The 18,926-nt window shown below is 41.8% G+C and overlaps 1 protein-coding gene across 1 annotated transcript; it reads right to left on the bottom strand.

Moving 5' to 3' along the window:
- Positions 1–15,850: 15,850 nt before the first annotated feature.
- On the bottom strand, positions 15,851–17,170 carry LOC120710625. Its single transcript, XM_039996256.1, has one exon. The coding sequence runs from the start codon at positions 16,886–16,888 to the stop codon at positions 16,157–16,159; it is 732 nt and encodes a 243-aa protein (XP_039852190.1). The 5' UTR covers positions 16,889–17,170; the 3' UTR covers positions 15,851–16,156.
- Between the last annotated feature and the right edge of the window lie 1,756 nt (positions 17,171–18,926).

Raw genomic sequence — 18,926 nt, 5'->3', positions numbered from 1 at the left:
AAACTTCTCTATTTCCTATTCACACTTGTTAGAGAAGGGTTAGACTTGTGGCATGCTTGCCATGCAAATTATGCTAGTTGTGCACCATGTTGTGGCGTGTCAAACCCAAAACATTACTTGTACTTTATTGGCAGTAAGTAGGGTTGATGAGACATGGAGATCCTATGGGTATTGGGGTCCTTAGAAATCTTCTGGACCCAATAAGTATACCCCAATTGCAATATAGTTGCATCAAAGAAATAATCAAGAAGCTCACTTTTTGGATCTGTCTGCCTTGTCTAGACATCGATCTTCTTTATGTTGCTTATAGAGTATATTTCATTTTTTTATTTCTTATCAAACAAGTGGTCTTTAACATATTCTAGCTATTCTTAACATGTTATCCCTTCCTATTACTCAAAAATTCATTATCCAAATCAAATAAAAATGATATCTTTATTAGAATGATTTGTTTTTATTTAATAGATAAAATAGTTGAGAGAAATAAGGCCATACACATGGTAGATGATGTAATTGAATGAATTTCCCAAACTTAGAAAGACTAATTCATGCATTACTTGCTAGATCACAAACCTTAAAAAAGGATCTTAAGATGCCTATTCAATTCGAGTCGCTCTAGCAAAAGTAAAGCATGTAGATAATATCATTGTGTCAGTCTTATTAGGACACACCTAATAATGAGATAAGGAATTATAAGCGCCTCCAGTAGCTTCCTACTCAATAGCAGTTTCATACTCTCTTATAACATAAACACACCCTTCACGTGTAGATGATGATATATTGCAAGTTCTCTCTTCTCACTTTGAGTGGCCAACTCTTTGCTACTAGAAGCAAGATTAACACTAGAGCATAACCCATCACTTGAGTTAATGATTGCACCTCGATTTGTATTGGCTCCTTGTGTAAATTTGCTTCCACTTAGAGTACCCTTTGTATTGAATCAGATTCCTCTATTACTCTTCATGTCTTGCTGCAATTGATGCTCGGCTATGCTTGCTTTTTGTACAACTCAAAAAGTTTGCGGTACAGCTGAAATTCAACAAATTGCTGGATATTGTGATGTAAAACATACATGAATTTTTTATTTCTCTTCATATTCAAGTACATTAGTCATCAGTATTGACTTCTCCATCTCTTGTAACACTCATCAATAGAGAGATTTTCTTTCTTCAAATTATGTAGCTTATCATGGCGATAATGTTTAGATACAAATCTTGGTGTCATTTCTCCCTTCATTTGAGCCCATGTTCATATAACACTTTGCCTAGATTCTTCTGCATGATTAAGCATTTCTTCCACTAAATTAGAGAATAATCATGAAACTCAAGTGCAAGCATTACCATATTATTCTATTTGAGTAATTATGCAAGCAAAAAGAATTGTTAACCTTCAACTCCCCATTTAGACAAGCATCAGGACCAAATCCTCAATCATCTTTGACAATGGTTCAGGATGAGATCCTCATTGGGCTGGTTATATGTCTTCTAATGGCCACAGTGACATTGGACACTGTTTTTTGGTTGTTCCACCTCTTCTTCTTCGTACTCATCTTCAAATTTAGAATGATAATTACTCCATGTCCAATACCTCTTCCTCTACCATAACCATAACCATCTCCATTACCTCTATTTCCATGCACTGGACCAACGCGTCTCCTAGCATGGGAAACATCCCATTCTCGAAGTTTTCGCTATTCTCTTCAAATCAGGCAATAATTTCTTCATCAATTTTATCTACTTCATCTTCATGAATGCTTGCATTTTTAGGAACACGAGTAAGATTTTGTAAGTGGACTATAATTACTTGGAATTATTGTGACAACCTATCTTGTTTCTCCTCAATGCTTTGCTTCATCTCATTTAATTGTGCCATGGTAACTCAATCCTCAATATCGGTATTCTTAACATCTTGTTGTATGGTTAATGAGAATAAAAAAGCAAGTATATGTCGAATAGAAATTATACGGATCTCACAATCTCACTTTCTGACAAGTCTAGAACTGCCAAAGACCGGGGAACAACACTATGTATGAAGCTTAACAGAAGCAAGGAGAGGCGACTCCTCGGATAGAGGCACCCATCAAGCGCCCTCATCACCAAATGCAACATCATCACTCGAGCCTTGGTCAGTAGGCGGTGGGGGAAGGATCATCGTTAGTATCGAATGACTCTAGTTGGCCAGCATCTAGCAAGCCAGCGATAGCAGCATCCAATCGCCCTCCTTGATTTGGAACTAGACCTCCTCTTTGTGCAAACCTGCCTAGAAGGTTAAAAAAGCGCAAGAGTGGCAAACAATTTCAAATGGGTGATGTATCAGTTTTGCATTGAAACACGAATTATTCCATGCTTTTCATGTAGTCCAACAAATTGCAACAAGCACATAAGCATGAACCTGGGCACTAGTAGGGATCCAAGCTCGGCACCAATTCCATAACTGGTCTAAGGAATTAGGGGTATTATCAGCACCAATGTAGCTACAAACAATGCTCCATGCCACTTTAGCAGTATGGCAAGTGAAAAATAGATGATTTGTGGATTCCATATCATCACAAAGCTAGAGGAAGGATCCCCAACCCATTTCCTTCTCAACACATTATCCTTGGTCAAGATTGCCCCTTGTTCAATCAACCAGAGGAAAATTTTGCTTTCCAGATTCTAGAGTAAGATTCCCCATTGTCATCACTGATTAACCGGTCATAGGCTTATTTAACAGTGAAAACACCCCTTAGGGACCATTTCCCCTACTTTATCCTGATTTTGGGTAAAGGGAAAATTCAGATCATGCTGTTTCAACATCTGCCAATGTTCCTGCAAAACAGGGAGCCATCTTCTAAAAGAAATAAGACCATTTTTTCCCAGCAAACTCACTAATAGAAATCCGCTTGTGTTCACTCAACCAGAAGAGTATAGGGAATTTGGTACAAAGAGGTTGATCCTCCAGCTAGCAATCTAGCGAAAAGATAGCATTTTTCCCATCTTGCGCCTCCACTTTTTTGCCCACTAGATAGATGTGTTTAAACTTCAATAAATCATTCCTCATAGGTGAGTCATTCAATCTAGGAGGAACAGTGCTGACTAGCCCATTTTTTGTATTTGTTTGTAACCAGGTCTGCCAAATTCCATCCTCAGTTTCTAGCTTCCACCACCATTTGGACAAAAGGCTTATATCCATTTTCCAAATGTATTCTATATCGAGGCCTCCTTTTTTCTTACTTTTGCACAGCACACCCCATCTAATTAGATGATACTTCATTTTTCACTCCACGTCCTTGCCAGAAAAAGGTTCTTCTCTATTTTACAAGATCATCTACCATAGTTTTTGGGAGCAAGTACAAGGACATGTGGTAAATAAAAGAGCTGGATAGAGAAGAATTGATAAGGATAGTTCTTCCAACAATGGAGATTAACTCCCTTTCCAAATATCCAATTTTTTCCCATTTCTCTCTTTTAGTTGGCCCAATCAGCCACATGAAGCTTGCTGGGACTCATAGGCACCCCAAGATATTTAATAGGGAAGTGACCAATTTGACAATTAAAGAGCTCAAAAAACTGCTTTTCCAACATATCATTTTCGTTGATCATCACAAATTCACTTCTAGAGAAGTTTATCTTAACGCCCGACATGATTTCTTAGAGATAGTGCAGAAGCTTCATATTCCTTGTTGCATCTATATTGTTTTCTAGACAAATTATAGTAGCATCAGCGTATTGAAGGACAGCGACCCCTTTATCAATCATATTGCTGGCTAAGCTAGTAATCAAACCATTTCTTTGGGCTTGCTTAATCATTCTAGTTAGGCAATCAATGACAAAGCTAAAGAGCAAGAGTTAAAGAAGATCACCCTACCGCACTCCTTTATGGCTCACGAAATAAGGACTAGTTTTATTGTTTAGTTTAACACTAACTGTCCCTCCCGACATAGCTTGGTGAATCGAGCCACACCATTTAGCATTGAACCCTCTTTTTTGAAAGCTTTCCAGTAAGAATGACCAGTCAACCTTGTCATATGCCTTTTCAAAGTCCAATTTAACAATCACCCAAGTTTTCTTTCTCCTTTTGGTTTCATGGAGGATCTCATGTAAATCCATAACCCCAGACATTATATTCCTTCCTTTCATAAAAGTAGTTTGTTCTTTGCATAAATATTTTTCCAGCAAAAGGAGCGAGTGTGATGGTCAGCACTTTAGTGATCCATTTGTATAGGCAGTTAAGAAGGCAAATAGGGTGAACTTGTTGTATTTTGGAGGCATCAGACACTTTTGGCAGCAAAGTAATTATGCCATAATTGAGCCTACTAACATCCAGCCTTCCTTTATGTAAGTCATCAAACATCTCAATTATATCTTCTTCAATAATCTCCCAGCATGTTTGTAAGAATTTAATTGGAATAGCATTAGTTCCAGCAGCCTTATTGTGCTCCATTTGAAATAGTGCATTCTTAATCTCACTTTCAGAGAAAGGTCTGCATAAGAGTTCATTATCAGCCTCAAAGATTTTTTTCCACACCCTCCCATAAAGATGAGGTCAATGGAAGAGTATTACCAGTAGTAGGACCAAACATAGATTTATAGTAACTTGTTGCATGATCCAACAACTGTTGATCACTATAACTCGGTCACCATCTGACAAGGAAAAGATAGTATTCTTCCTCCTTCTCTCATTTGCTATCCTATGGAAATATTCAGTATTATTATGCCCTTTAGGCAACCGGTTTCATGTGATCTTTTAAACTAGTACAGCTCCTTTTGTTACAGAATGTGCATTAAATCATATTTCAGATCACTTCTCACTTGCTGGCTATAAGATAAGATGGTATTTTCTTCCTCCATTTGTAGAGAGTACAAATCTGCTTGGATTTGTTGTTTTCGTTTCCTCCTCTCAACCTTAGTATGAAAACCCGAACCTTTACAATATTATTTGATTTTTTGAGTTTCAATTGAATTCTGTCAAATGCAGATTCTACATGACAGGGTGCTTGCATAACCATTCAACTTTAAACTTAAAATCCCGATGAAACAACCAGGAGAGCTCAAACTTGAAGGAGAGGTGTTTCAAAGGCATGGCAAAATCAGTGCACAAAAATAAGTGGGTTATGGTCAGACACTTGTTCAGGGAGTCCGTGAATAATCACACCAGGGAAAAAGTCCTCTCAGTCATTACTAACCAGGAACTTATTCAGCCTCTCAAGTGTTGGATTAGGTTGGTTGTTGGACCAAGTGAATTTACCATTCGTCATGTTAATATCAATCAGCTCATAAGTAGAAATGAGGCAATTGAAGCAGTTTGTAAACCTTCCGATAGCCATTGGCTTGTTCTTCTCAGAAGGAAATATGATAATATTGAAATCTCCCCCAATTACCACTAGTTCTTTATTCCTGCTACAAAAGGAGGCAAGTTCACTAGGGAAAGAGTCTTTTATCCTCCTACGCAACTCCATGCATAGTAGTGATCAAGTTCCATTTTATCTTAAGTTGTTTGTCCCAAAGGTTCATTTGAAGCATGAACTCGCCCTCCTGAAAAGCACCCACAACAAAATGTCCAACACTGATTCCAACTAAAACGCCCCCAGGTCTACCTCTAGAAGGGTCCACTTCGATAGATAATTCAGCATGGGTTCAAATTTTCTCAGGATGCTATCATTAATGCCAGCCTACATAGTTTCTTGTAGACCCATAAAGTGGAAGTTATGTTTAGCAATCAAATTTCTTAAGAAGGAGCAGACACCTTTTTTCTTGATACCCCTACAATTCCACATGAGGCCTTTCATTTTTTTTCTTACCTATAGAGATTTTTGGCTTAGCGAAGGGACCATGGATTCCTTGGTCACCTACATTTACACCTTTTTTAGAGCAGGAATTGCCTTGCTCTTACTTCTTTTTTTTTAGGGACAGAAAGAGTACTATGGATTTTGGTTTCCTTTTAGGGGTATTAACAACAATATCTTCGACATCAGAACATTCATTAGCCAAAGGACACCTCCTCAGGAATAGCAGGGGCCTGATTATCAGCCTTATTATTGAGAGCATTTATAGTAATTTTTAAATCTTTAATAAGATTAATGGTGGCAAAATTAGCAGGGTCAATACGAACACCCATCATATTTGATTTATCAACGATATCGGAATCATCTAAAGCAGCAAAGGAGTTTCCACTGTTTAAGTTGGTTCCTTTGAGATTTCTTTTCTTGTTGGTGATGGCAATCTTATCATCTGTAGTTAGCAGAATATCTTTATGCAGCCTGCTGATGAGGACATCACTACATCGGATACGTACACATTGAAGTCTGAATCGTCTTCAAGTAGGACTCCATTTCATTTTCGGATTCCAGAAACAGTCTGCACCAAAAATGATGCCACAGGCACATATGGAGTCCGTTTCAAGAGATCTTTATATGGTTGGAAACATAATTTCATTACCTTTCCAATGCCACAGGATTGAGTCCCATATCTATTTGGAGTCGATAGAAATTGACAAAACAAGATGATGATCAGAATCAATCACGGTGCTACACCACCTGATTTGGGCCGATGGCCCGTGTATCGTGTGGGAGCCCATTAGGGGCGTGTCTAGGGGATTCCATGCCCTAATCCTGATATAATCAACAGCCACCACCACATTAGGGTTTGGGTTTCTTTTTAGTTTACTTTTCCATCGAGAAACTGAATCGTTCATTGTAACTGTGTCAATTAGTCCTTTTACACGTTCGTCGCGATTGTGTCAATTAGTCCTTTCGTGTTCAGAGTTTGAACCTCTTCAGTTCAGATTTTCTTCATATATATTCGCAATTTCAGATTGTATCTTTACCATGTTCTTGCTTGTGTTCTTCAATTCGCTTTGTAGGAATCATCAATCGAGTGCGCTTGGCTGATTATTGTTGGAGCAGTGGTCTAAAGGTTGTGGGTTTGAATCCTTGCTGGTTAGACGCCTTGATCGTGAGTCAAGTGTTGGAAGATCGCTGCGCGCGGCTCTATCAATTGGTATCAAATTTGACTGGGTTTCCCGTGAGGTATATCGCTGTTTTCCCCTCTTTAGATTATTTTTGTTTCAGTACCTAAAGTCCACAAAAAAGCACTAAAAAATTGGTTTCCCTATCCCATAACCTCATTGTGCCACTGCAATTTTTCTTTTGGATTGCTTTTCTGAATTTTAGTCCCTCGAGTGTGTCATTGTGTTTGCTGTGTCTAGGTCTATTAATTCTAGTTTGAGTGAATTACTGATCCTTGTGTTTCATCATAACAGTTTGGTTCTTGTGTTGCGCAATGAAGAATTTTTTTTAAAAAAAAAAGAGATAGACCAAATTGGTTTTTGGTATGTGCGCATGAACTATTGTTTTACTCACATATTTGTTTGCGAATAAATAAATCTAGGACTGCATGTTGCTTGCTATTTTCTTTACGGCAAAAAATTCATTGAGAGTGCCGCAGTTCTAATTTACACAAAAGAAAAAAAAGAAAGGAAAAGGCAAAGAGGTGCTAAAAGATGCATCCAAAAAAAGAAAAAAATAAGGAAAAGAAGAGAAATTTCAGAATTGCATTGCATCCATTGAGTCCATGGTTTAGTCCTATCATCTTTGCTTGCTTGAACTAGGTCTCAAATGAGTTTAAGCCAGCGATATAGACTAGATTGGGACTACTTTTCAGACTTGCAATTTCTGAATTGAATTATTGATAATCCTTACTACATATATTTTAGCCTCCCAAGCTCCACATACATACTTCTCATCAGTATAGGTTTAGCTTGCAATTGTTACACCACAACAACAATAGGTTTCACAAGCTGTCATCGATTGTATTCCTTGCTGCTTTGGTAAGAACACTTGTAAGAGCATGGTAAGATGCTTGAGAGTGTGTGACTTCCACATTTTATAGCTCCTATTAGTTGATAGGGATAATACTCTTGTGTTATTTTTTTGTCTTCTGATCATGATAGGTAAAGGCACTTCTGGTGAGTCACCTAAAGATTTCAGTTAGTGTGTGTCCAAAGGTGAGCTCAAGCAGCTTGTTGATGACCAGCGAACTTACATGGAAGAGAAGTTCAAAGAGTTGATGCACCCGGATTGAACATGTTGAGCAACGATGTCATCGTGATGAAGACGATGAGGAGGAGGATACTGATGCTGAAGCCCAACGTGCTGATAGCAAAGCAACTAGCAGAGATCGGCTTCGATGCAACCGTCAAGGTATGGGCGGTAATGATAATCATGGTAACAATGATCCTTTTGCTAGAGCCAAGTTTCGCCATGATTCCTTTTGCTGGTAATGCTAATCCTGAAGCATATTTAGATTGGGAAATTGTTGTTGATAAAAAATTTAAATCCCACCTAGTTCTTGAAGAGCATAGAATTATACTTGCCACTATTGAGTTTACTGGTTTTGTTTTATTTTGGTGGAGTGATCTTTGTGACAATAATAATGCTACTGCTTTACCACAGACTTGGACTGCTTTGAAACAATGTATGAAATATTGTTTTGTCCCTCCTTATTTTAAGCATGATGATCTATGTTTAAACTGCAACGTTTGAATCATGGTAGTAATAGCGTAGATCAATATTAACCAGAGTTGCTTGTGGGATTCGCTCGTTGTGATATACATTAGGATGATCAAGATTTATCTGCTAGATTTATGGGTGGTTTAAACTGTGATATTTAGGATATTTTTTATTATAAAGAATGGACTAGATTCAATCAATTATATCATCTTGCTTTGAAAGCTAAAAGAGAAGTATAGGGCCGCCAACATTCTTTCAAAGGCAATTCCAGGAAGCCTTTTTTCCCACTGAGTACTTCAGAAAAGGAGAAGACTTCCACATTGGCGCCACAGGTACTCGAGGTGAGTAAACCTATTTTGCAGGCACCGCCAACAAAGAAGACATCACCTTTATCTTCTTTGAGTGGATCAGCGAATATAATTTGTCACCGCTGCAAGGGCATGGGTCATGTGATGAGAGACTGCCCCAGCATGCGTGCCTACGTTGCCACATGTGATGGTGGGTATGAGAGTGCTAGTAATGTTGAAGATGAATATCGAGTTGCTGCTAACCTTTATGCAGAAGAAAAGGCAGCTGAGGAGGATGGTGAAGCCATTGATTTCAATGCGATGACTTCACATTTGAGGCCAATTTTGGTTCAGCGTGCATTGAGTGCACAACCTATACCGTCCGACAAGATTCAACGCCATACTTTGTTCCATATTTTCCTCGTCATCAACAATTGTCGTGTGCTTATTACTATTATTGATAGCGGGAGTTTCAACAATTTGGTCAGTTCAGATTAGGTCAAGATGCTTGGCTTGACCACACATGCTTTGTCACAACCATATGAGATTTAGTGGTTTGAGACAAATGGTAAGGAGAAGGTAACACATTTAGCACGCGTGCATTTCTCTGTTGGTTCTTATCATGATTATGCTGATTTCAAGGTCGTGCCTGTGCAAGCTTGCTGGCTTTTGTTAGGTCGTCCTTGGGAATTTGACTTAGATGCTATACATCATGGTAGAAGTAACAAATATTCTTTCATGTACAATGGGAATAATATTGTTTTACTTCCTTTAACACCTGCTGAAATTGTGAAACTTGAGAAAGAACGTCATGCATCAATATCTAATGATATGGTTGCTGATGTTAAGAAGAAAGGACTTACTTTATGGGCTGTGCACAATGATCTTGTTGTCATTCCTGCTCAGGATGTGCCATGCTATACTTTGTCTTCCTTGGCGCATTTTGTTGTGCCAAGCTATACTTTGTCTTCCTTGGTGCGTTTTGTTGTTCCTAATATTTTGCAGGCAATTGGTGATGGCATGGAGTTGAGGGCGAATTTGATCCAAGGAGGGGAGGATGATGCGAGCATCGCTAGGATGGAGTTGAGGATGACTCCAAATCAAGAAGGGGAGGATGATGAGGACATCACTACATTGGATATATACACGATAAAGTCCGAATGGGGCCCATCTTCGGTCCTCGGCCTCCACGACCCGTGTTGAGCCCAAATCGACCGGACACGGTAGTTCTCGCGAGGAGAAAAGGAGGGTTCTCGTGCCTCTTCCCCAAAAAACTTAAACCCACTCCTTCTCCACCTTGTTTCCATCTACTCCATACCTTCACCCAATTCCAGCAGCTTCCCACCATCCACTAGCCATGGCCAGTAAGGGAACCCCGAAATCCTCGACCACGATGCCAGCCGCTGCTCGTTCCATAGTTCTACCACCATTCGACGCGATGATCCCCACCGCTGACGTGATGGTGGAGGACCAGACGGCCTTTGTGCAACCCCTGGCCAAGGTTCCCTCCTCTGGGAACAATGGAGGGCCAGTGGGCGCCAACCAGGAGGCGTGACACCCACCTCCCCGTTCCGCAGCACGGTCACCATCTCCTCTCAAGATGGTCAAGACTAGGGCTTACGCTTAGAGCCCTTACAGAAGACCATCCATGGAGGTTCTATCTCCATAGAAGCCGATCGCCAAGCAACTCTTCAAGGAGGGCACGGCGACGGGATCTTCTATTCCACCTCAAGATGAAGCCGCTAGCCCTATGCCACATAAGAGCGCGCCGGTGTCTAGGCAAGGGGCAACCCCAACTCAAATCCCAGATGTAAAAGGGAGGGGTGCAGTAGCCAGTCCATCCCCAAGGAAGGTGAGATCCCAGTCGTCGCCGGCAAAGCCAAGGAGCGACACGACTACTGATGGACAGACCATCGCCGATCTCACTGCGATGGTTCAACAGCTGCGCCTAGAGAATAGGCGCCTTGAGGATCATCTTGCAGAGAGGAAGATAGAGGTCGATGAGATTCAGGACTACCTCCGTCTTCTCCGCCGTGGTTTGAGCGATAAGATGAAGCGCTTGTATGAGGTTACGGGCCACAAAGACCTTTATTAGGGCTCACCTCCTAAAAAGGTTGCTATCATTAGTTTAGTTATGGGCGCTAGGTTTAGGTTAATTCGTATAGGTTTAGTTTTGGTTTAGTTTGCGCCCCAGGATTAGTTTGGTTTGAATAAAAACTTTGGCTCGATGGAGCCCCTTCAAGTTTTATGTTTTTGTTTTGTCTATGGTCTATGAGCAGGTCGAAAACAAGTGTGGGGGGACTCCTTTGACGTTGCACATACACGCTACTATCTTCCTCTACGTCACGCGCACTTCTCGCTCCGACTCCTCAAGTGTGCACCATCTCACTTGTTTTCTCCCTATAGCATTTCTAAACATGAGCATAATCTCCTGAATTTATAAAATTGTTTAAAATCTGCTAAAAGGAGTTCTCTCTAACTTGATAAACACTTGCATGAATGCTGTTCCTTGCTGCGCTTAATTCTGTGAACCATATCTTCTAGGGAACCCATGATGCTTAATTGTTGACCAATGTGATATGTTTTGTCTCTGAGTTGCTTATCTTTAAATGTCTATGAGTTTGGGGAATCTTTTCTAAAATGAGAAAAATTAAGTTCATGGTCTTTACCTCTATGTATCCTTTCCTACTAGAGCCATATGATCCTTTCCATACAAAAAACCTTTTGCATGTCTCTTGACTTTGTTTTGAGCTCGATCAAATTTTGCGACAAATCATAGTTATACTTTGTTTACGCTCATGATTAAGGATTACGTGCACAGATGAAAATAAATGCTCCTTAAGTATTGACTGATAATTGTATTCAAGAGAGAAGATGGCATGCCAATGAAGCATGACCCAGAGAGAGAGAGAAGATGGCATGCCAAAAAAGTATGGCCCAATAAATTAAAAAGAAAGTCAGTCAAAGAAAGGAGTACGTAATCATCTGTGCACTAACCTGATCGGATCGTAAATACAAGTATTATACCTATGGATCCAATCTTTGCCCTTGCAACAGATATGAGTCAAGCAGATGCCTTCTTACTCCCTGCTGAGCTCCACATAAGCCATTTACATTAGTAGGATAGAGTAAAGGCAAACCCTGGTAAGAGTATATACATGAGCGACAATGAGAGACCCAAGAAGAGAGTAAGACCATCATGAACAATTTCTTTATAAAAATTCTTCCAAAAACCCCAAAGCTTGCAGCATGGTAAGGATGGCACTTGAGTCAAATTCATTCCGTTCTTCAACAATTACTGACATTGTGGTAGACACATTCAAGTTCACAAATGAAGGCAAAGTATGGAATAGCTTTTGTGTAGGATGTTTTATCAAGGAGATGCCAAGAACCTTAGTCCTAACCTTTACTCAGGACGAGCAAAGGGCTAAGTGTGGGGGATCTTGTTGACGGTCGCTAATGACTCATTTTGACTGTCAACTCCTGCGCAAAAATTAACCATAATGTGGGATAAATGCTAGGATAGGCTTATGTATTAACATATTCCACAGATAGTGGTTTGAGAATGTGTGCAGGTGATTTTGAGCTAAAAATGCAACAAAGTGGTGAGGCATGATCCAGGATATGAAGTTTCAACGAATCAGAGCGCGACACATGTCATTACATGTATTAGAGGGCCCACTAGAGCAAGGAACCGACATAAAAGAAGTCAATCCTCGTGCCAATGACAAGTGGGCCCAGAGGACAGCCCAATGCAACAAAGGGAAGGTCGGTTGGCACCACAAGGGGGTCGGCCGACCACCCTAGTTGGCCGAAGGCCCAGTAGGCCCCACCACCTTCAGGTTTCACGTGGCATCTCCTGGTTGGATCCTAATGTCGGTTTGCGGAGGAATGCTGCAGCTCACCCCCGTGGCTCCCCCTGTATATATGAGAGGGGTGCAAATGGACAACACCCCACACTTCACCTCAACTCTTAATTTCTTCTTCATTTGGAGCTTGAGAGCTCATCCTAGGTGCTCTAGGCAGCCTAGGGATGTAGGAAAATAGGGGGAGAGTGAGGAGGAGTCAGGGGAAGTGCCGAGTTTGTCGGTACTCTTCTCCGCTTGTATCTCGACAGATACTTATTCAGTTCTAAGTATTCGAAACTTTCTTATTTAGAATTAGAGTTTAGTTGCAAATTATTTCTTCTGCCTTTTACTGGATTGATTGTTTGCTTAGAGTAGCAATTGATCCTAGCTTAAGACACCTGATAGAGATGGATAATCTTGGCCAGGGTTAGGATTAGTACGGAATAGCATAGACGTGGTGTTTAGGCTAGACTTTACCACTTAGTTGGTTTGAATGCCCATGGCTTGTGAGGTAGCCGGCAGGTAGTGACAGTCCTGTCCATGCCCTAGCAACCCTCCACGTTCGGTTACATAACAAAGCATAATTGTTGGAGCAACTGGCTTAATTAAGCTAGGGGAAACCAGTAGTGCGAAGTTTAAGGCAAAGTCATTTCTTCCTCTAAGCATAGATTCTAGATCTTAGGAAGTCCTCTCTATCATATTTCTCCCACACAAGTGTATGTGTTCATGGATGAGCCTGAACTTGTAGATAGTGCACTCACGTTCCTCGGTGGATACGATACCCTAGAATACTCCTGGGTGACAGCTATAATGGTATCCGTGCGCTTAAAGATTTTATTCGTGATGTTACCAAATACCAACATTCATCGCCCACAAGAATGATTTTGTGGAGTGTTATCACCCAAAGGAACGATTTTTTGTGAGAGGCAACCGAGCCCCACAAGGACTACAAACTCACAGACAGCTGACTTTGAGTTTTCTAACTCTCACGTCGAGTTTTTGTTGTACTCTTTGTGATTTTGATGTCAGGCATGAGGAACGTCGGGAAGAAGTTCACGAACGTGTTCACAAAGGTGACCGGTTCAAGCTCGAGTCGGTCAAGCTCGCATCGCTCAGCCACTCCCGCACCGAGGTTCACTCACCATGACGAGCAGTCCAAGTCGCAGGCGCCAGAGAAGCAAGCCGAACAATAAGAGGAGAAAGCGCCGGATGACTCCCACATCGAGCTCTGTGGAGATCGAGAGTTTCAGGCCTGCAACATGCTGAAAGACCGAACTTTCGGTCACACTCGGATTTTCGACGAGGACCTGCTGGAGAAGATAGGTATGGACGCCGAATTTGCCAGTGTTTGGAAGGCCGTGGGTTGGTTGGCCTTTGCTGAAATTTCCGAGATGGGCTCCCGGGATTTGACAATTCAGTGTCTTTGCACTCTTGTGGAAATTGAAAATGGAGTTTCATTTCGGTTTTTCGGAAACGAGTTCGTTATGTCCTGGAATGATATGTAGAACTTAAAAAAAATATCAAAACCATATTTCTGCATATATAATGGTTAAGAGTGTGAAACCATATTGTATAACTCACCCACTCTAATATCTCATGCAACTCAAGACCAACTTTATAATTTTCACACTCATAATCACTTTATACACTGAAATATGCTTTTAATATTTTTTTTCTAGGTCTATAGATCACAATAAGCTTATGTTAAAAATTTCACCTTTTTCGATGTGTTTTGCTTTTTTATGAATTATAAATGAATTTTCAGAATAGATTTGAAAATTATTTGTAGGAACAGATGAGAGGGGACCCATTTGTAGGACTCATTTTTAGGGGCGGGTTAGGGGGTGACCCGCCCTAAAAATACATTTTCAAGGGCAGATCGGTAGCAACCCCGCTCCATTTGTAGCCACGGGTCAAATTTCAGCCCGCCCCTACAAAAAAACTAGGGTGTTCCTACAAATCATTTTTGTAGTAGTGCTATCTGCAAAAAGTTAATAATGGCTTTTGAAATTGGTTTGGGCATCTGCACACAGATTGAATGAGGCTTGTATTTGATTGCTTTTATGACAGAGCATTGTAGTTTTACTTGCAAATATTGCCTGCTTATAATATTTTCTGACTGGGCTTTCCTGGTTGAGGACAAGATGCAAGAAGGAGCAAGCAGTTAGAACTTAGAAGAGATTGATTGCAGGATAAGATATTAGGAACAAGCTGAAGCTAGCTAGAAGAGATAATTTATGTGGTATCTTGTGTTGTGTGATTAGTACTAGATTTTGTCATTCTATGTATCTAGTAGCTCAAAAGTGATTTTGCTACCTATTTTTACTTGGGCTGTTAAAATGGACTTGGCCCATATAATGTACAAAATTGGAGTGGCATCTAAATTTATGGGCTACAATGAAAATGAAAATAAAGTTCCTAATATGGGCTGAGCCAATAAATAAATAGGCCTGCAACTAGCTTTCAACATTAGCATCCATGCTGACCTATTGGTGACGTGGCGATTTAATCTGTGAGCTTTCAACATTAGCATCCATGCTGACCTATTGGTGACGTGGCGATTTAATCTGTGACAAATAGATATCGTACGTGGCAACAATTTGTGATGTTTATTTTTGTCATTAATTTTTAGCTTGGGTAGGGCCTGATGATTTGTGACGTTATTTTCGTCACCATTTTTGGGCTTGGGTTGGGCTAGCGGGCCTATGGCCACGTTCTATGACTTTTTTTTGGCTCGTCACAAAATAGATTATACTTTGCTAATGAAAATTTGTTCGTTACCAAAAAATTCAGTTATGTGACGGTTTGACCATTTTGTCACTGGAAACCAAACTCTACGCTCCGTTTTTGACGAATTGAAATTCGTCATAAATTCGTCACAAAAGTTTCTTTATGATGAATTTGGGCTCTACGGTGACGAATCTCGTTCGTCACCGATGTATCGATTTTCACTAGTGCAACCGATACCTTAGGCTCTCTATAGGCTTCCATCCTACCCAAAAGTATCGGTACGAAGAAGAATCGGTAACTAGCATTGGCACCAGGTCTTCTTCGAGCCGGTACTTTTGGAGTGGACCTTTGGCCTCTTTTCTTGTAGTGACCGATAGTAAAGGATGGATCTAGTTTTGGAAGCATGAAATATATGGAAAAGTTTGTTGGTGAACTGACGATAAATTATGAAAAAATTATGCAAACTAAAATATATGAAAGAAGGATGGTCCCGCAAAAAAACAAAAGCAGTGTGAGGATCTATTTGAAAAGAAATTTTGGAACAGCCAAGGAATAGTACGGGTTTAAAGCATTCACAAATTAAGGAGCTAATCAAGAAGGTACTAGCTATTCACATCATGACTCGTCACACTTTTCAGCTTTCACCCATCTTTTTTTTTTGACATGCGAATCACTATCTCGGGCAGATTCAACGAATCTAACAAAAACACCCATTGCCTTTTGTATAGCGAACTTTTTGTTGACTTTGAGGCACCTAGACGGTGCCGCATGCAGATCGATCGATCGATCGAAGCACGGATCAACTACTGCCGCCGGAAGACATGCTCCTCGCCCGTGTTGTGGTTGACGTGCCGGATCCAACGGCCGGTCGCTCTGCGGCCGCCCCGGCCATGCAGACTAGGCCCCTTTCCGACGCCGACGTGCAGGACCTCGACGCCCTTGCCGATGGGCAGGTAGACGGAGCGCACGAGCCTGGTCCCAGCCGCCATGGACGTCGCGGCGGCCAGCGCCGTGGCGCCGCGCCGCCTACCGTGGCCGTGGCGTACCACGACCATGCCCTTCTCTCCGGGTCTGGCCGCCCGCAGCACGGCGGCTTCATCCTGCCGCCGCGCGTCGATCACCAGCAGGTCCACGCCCTCGAGCCGCGCCATCGCCTCTTCCGCGTCGCTGCCCGCGACAACCGTGGGTGACTCCGCTCCGGCGTCCTCATCCTCCTGCGGGCCAACGATGCCGGCGTAGACCGCGGACGCGGAGTCACCCTCCGGGTCCGGGAGCACGCTGGCGTAGCGCCCGCCCGTGCGCCGCGCGGCTGCGGCGAGCGCGAGGCTCGTGGCGGGCGGCAGGGAAGACGCGTTGGACGGCTGCGCCGACACGTCCGGCGCCTCGACGACGAGCTGCGCGTTCCAACCGCCGGCCATGGCGGCGACGAGCTCGGCCACCTCCGCCGACCCGGCCAGGTCATTGAGGCCGGCGAGCGCCCTGACGCCATCGATGTAGGCCTTGGACGCCATCTCCGGACACCACACCAGCTTCATCTTCCCCTGATTTTCTCTCTCAATAGGAAACTTTGCGGCGAAGGAAGGGAAGGCACGGGAGGAAAAGCATATACCGGAGGAGGAGGAGGTTCGAGTGGGGAAGGGGGCAGCCGGTGAAGAATAGAAAAAAAAAATGAAACGAGGGAGCCGCGGTGCGTGTATAAGCGGGCGCGGATATATGCGTAGATCTGTGGCTGCACCTGACCCGGGAGCGTTGACGAGGATCCGCGGGGGTACTGAGTGGTGGTGCCGTGCGGCGGAGGAATAAATGTGGAAAGGCGCCGATCACGTCGCGGGACGGACGGACGGGGGCGGCCGCTCCCCGCGGTGGGTGGGTGGCTGTGTCACGTTACGTATCCGGACCGAATTAAAGGCTATCCTTGTCGGCTCGTGAGGCTCTGCCGGCGTTTCTGGATGGATATGGACTCGCGCGCATCCTCTATATATCGGATGGTGGGTGTTTGTGTTTCCGCTTTCTCGTTCTCGATCAGGCCGACGTGATGAATTTCGCGTGGGGATTCTCTGATTTTTAAAATTTGAAGTTTTATTTTGATCGAGTTCGGAAGAAGTTGGGAAAAGCAAGGCTCAGATGACTTCTCTAGAAAGAAATTTCCAATATGTATTTATATGTTGATGAGTCAGTGCCACCTGTCGGCTTATTAATCCACATCAAAAACCTCCTTGATCAATTTTATGGCAAAGCACTTGAGCAAATTGATCAAGGAGAACAATTGTCCACCCAATCTAATAATATCGGGGAGAAGCACGACAATAATTTGCGGGCCAGGCTGGGCTACGCCTGCCGGTCCAAGTCCCAGCTCTACTCCGTCCAATAAAAATGACTATTCTAGTTTTTTTCCAAACAGATTAATATCATTAGTACTTATCTCAATCCCATTAATTTAGGCATGGAAGATGTTCAATTTCCATAGAGGTAGATACAACATGCAAATAATTAAATTTTAAAAACTACATTTAATCAAACGGATAGGACAAGTAGTTGTTGCTAGGATTGCACTCTTAGTGGGATTTTTTTAAAATTCAGAATTGCACTCTTCCTAAGATGGAAGTATATGCTACTTGGCTCTTTGGTACTAGTTATTAAGCTGATAAGACGAAGGAATCATGACACACGAGGCGTAGGTGGCAACTGGACAACTTAGTGTAAACAGCTCTCCTTGGTCCGCGATTGCAAAATAAATAAATAAAAATGTTCCGTCAACTTTTCGTACGGTCTCTAGCTGGATTTGAATCCAACAAATAAATAATTTTTGCAAGTTGACGATGGCAGGAATTAATAATATCTTTAGTTGAAAGTATATAAACTGTTGGAGCTATGGCGTCTTGCTTGTTGCCTGCTTGGTACTTCAGTCGATCTTGTTTTTGACTTGGGCATCACTAAATACAATCTGTTCAGTAGCACAAGAACAAAGATTTAATGGCAGATTACGTGTGGTCGTTCCACCATTTTATGCATCAAATAAACAAGAGCAACCAATGCACAACTCAAATGTTCGAGGAGTACTATATATTACTCACGTTAAACCGACGGCTCTATAGCTTGTCCAGTAGTACGCTTCCTGGCTTTTAATTATCATTCATCATTACACAACAAGTAATGGAAGCCAAATTTCATCTTGTCAAAATAGTTGACATTATTTTTTGAAAAATAAGCTAAAATACATATTTCATATTATTATTTACGATACAAAGATCATACACATAATGTTTTACGTCAAATGCTTTGGCCATACATTTTTAGTGGCTCTACCATATATTTTATTTGCTGCTTCTACCATGATATATATATAGGCAATACGTTGCAATCTATTCGGCACTAAGGCGAAACTGAGTCAACTATGTATCCAGGTCATGCGCGATTAAGAGAGCTGCATACGGAAATTTTACCATTCAATTGCATCGAGTAGCAACGCTGGATGCATGAACAGTTGACTTTGTGTAGATGATAAACAAGTCCCTAAGACGTTCGTTGGCTCACCTTTATATCTAGCTCTGTATAGATAAGTACGGCATCTTC

This window comes from Panicum virgatum, chromosome 5K (assembly GCF_016808335.1).
Source record: "Panicum virgatum strain AP13 chromosome 5K, P.virgatum_v5, whole genome shotgun sequence".
Classification (NCBI taxonomy): Eukaryota; Viridiplantae; Streptophyta; class Magnoliopsida; order Poales; family Poaceae; genus Panicum; species Panicum virgatum.
The sequence above is the reverse complement of the archived record's forward strand: the minus strand, read 5'-3'. Positions and strand labels throughout refer to the sequence as shown.

What these genes read in the sequence shown, in the direction of transcription:
- LOC120710625 (XM_039996256.1), bottom strand. Translation starts at nt 16,888, where the DNA reads ATGAAGCTGGTGTGGTGTCCGGAGATGGCGTCCAAGGCCTACATCGAT.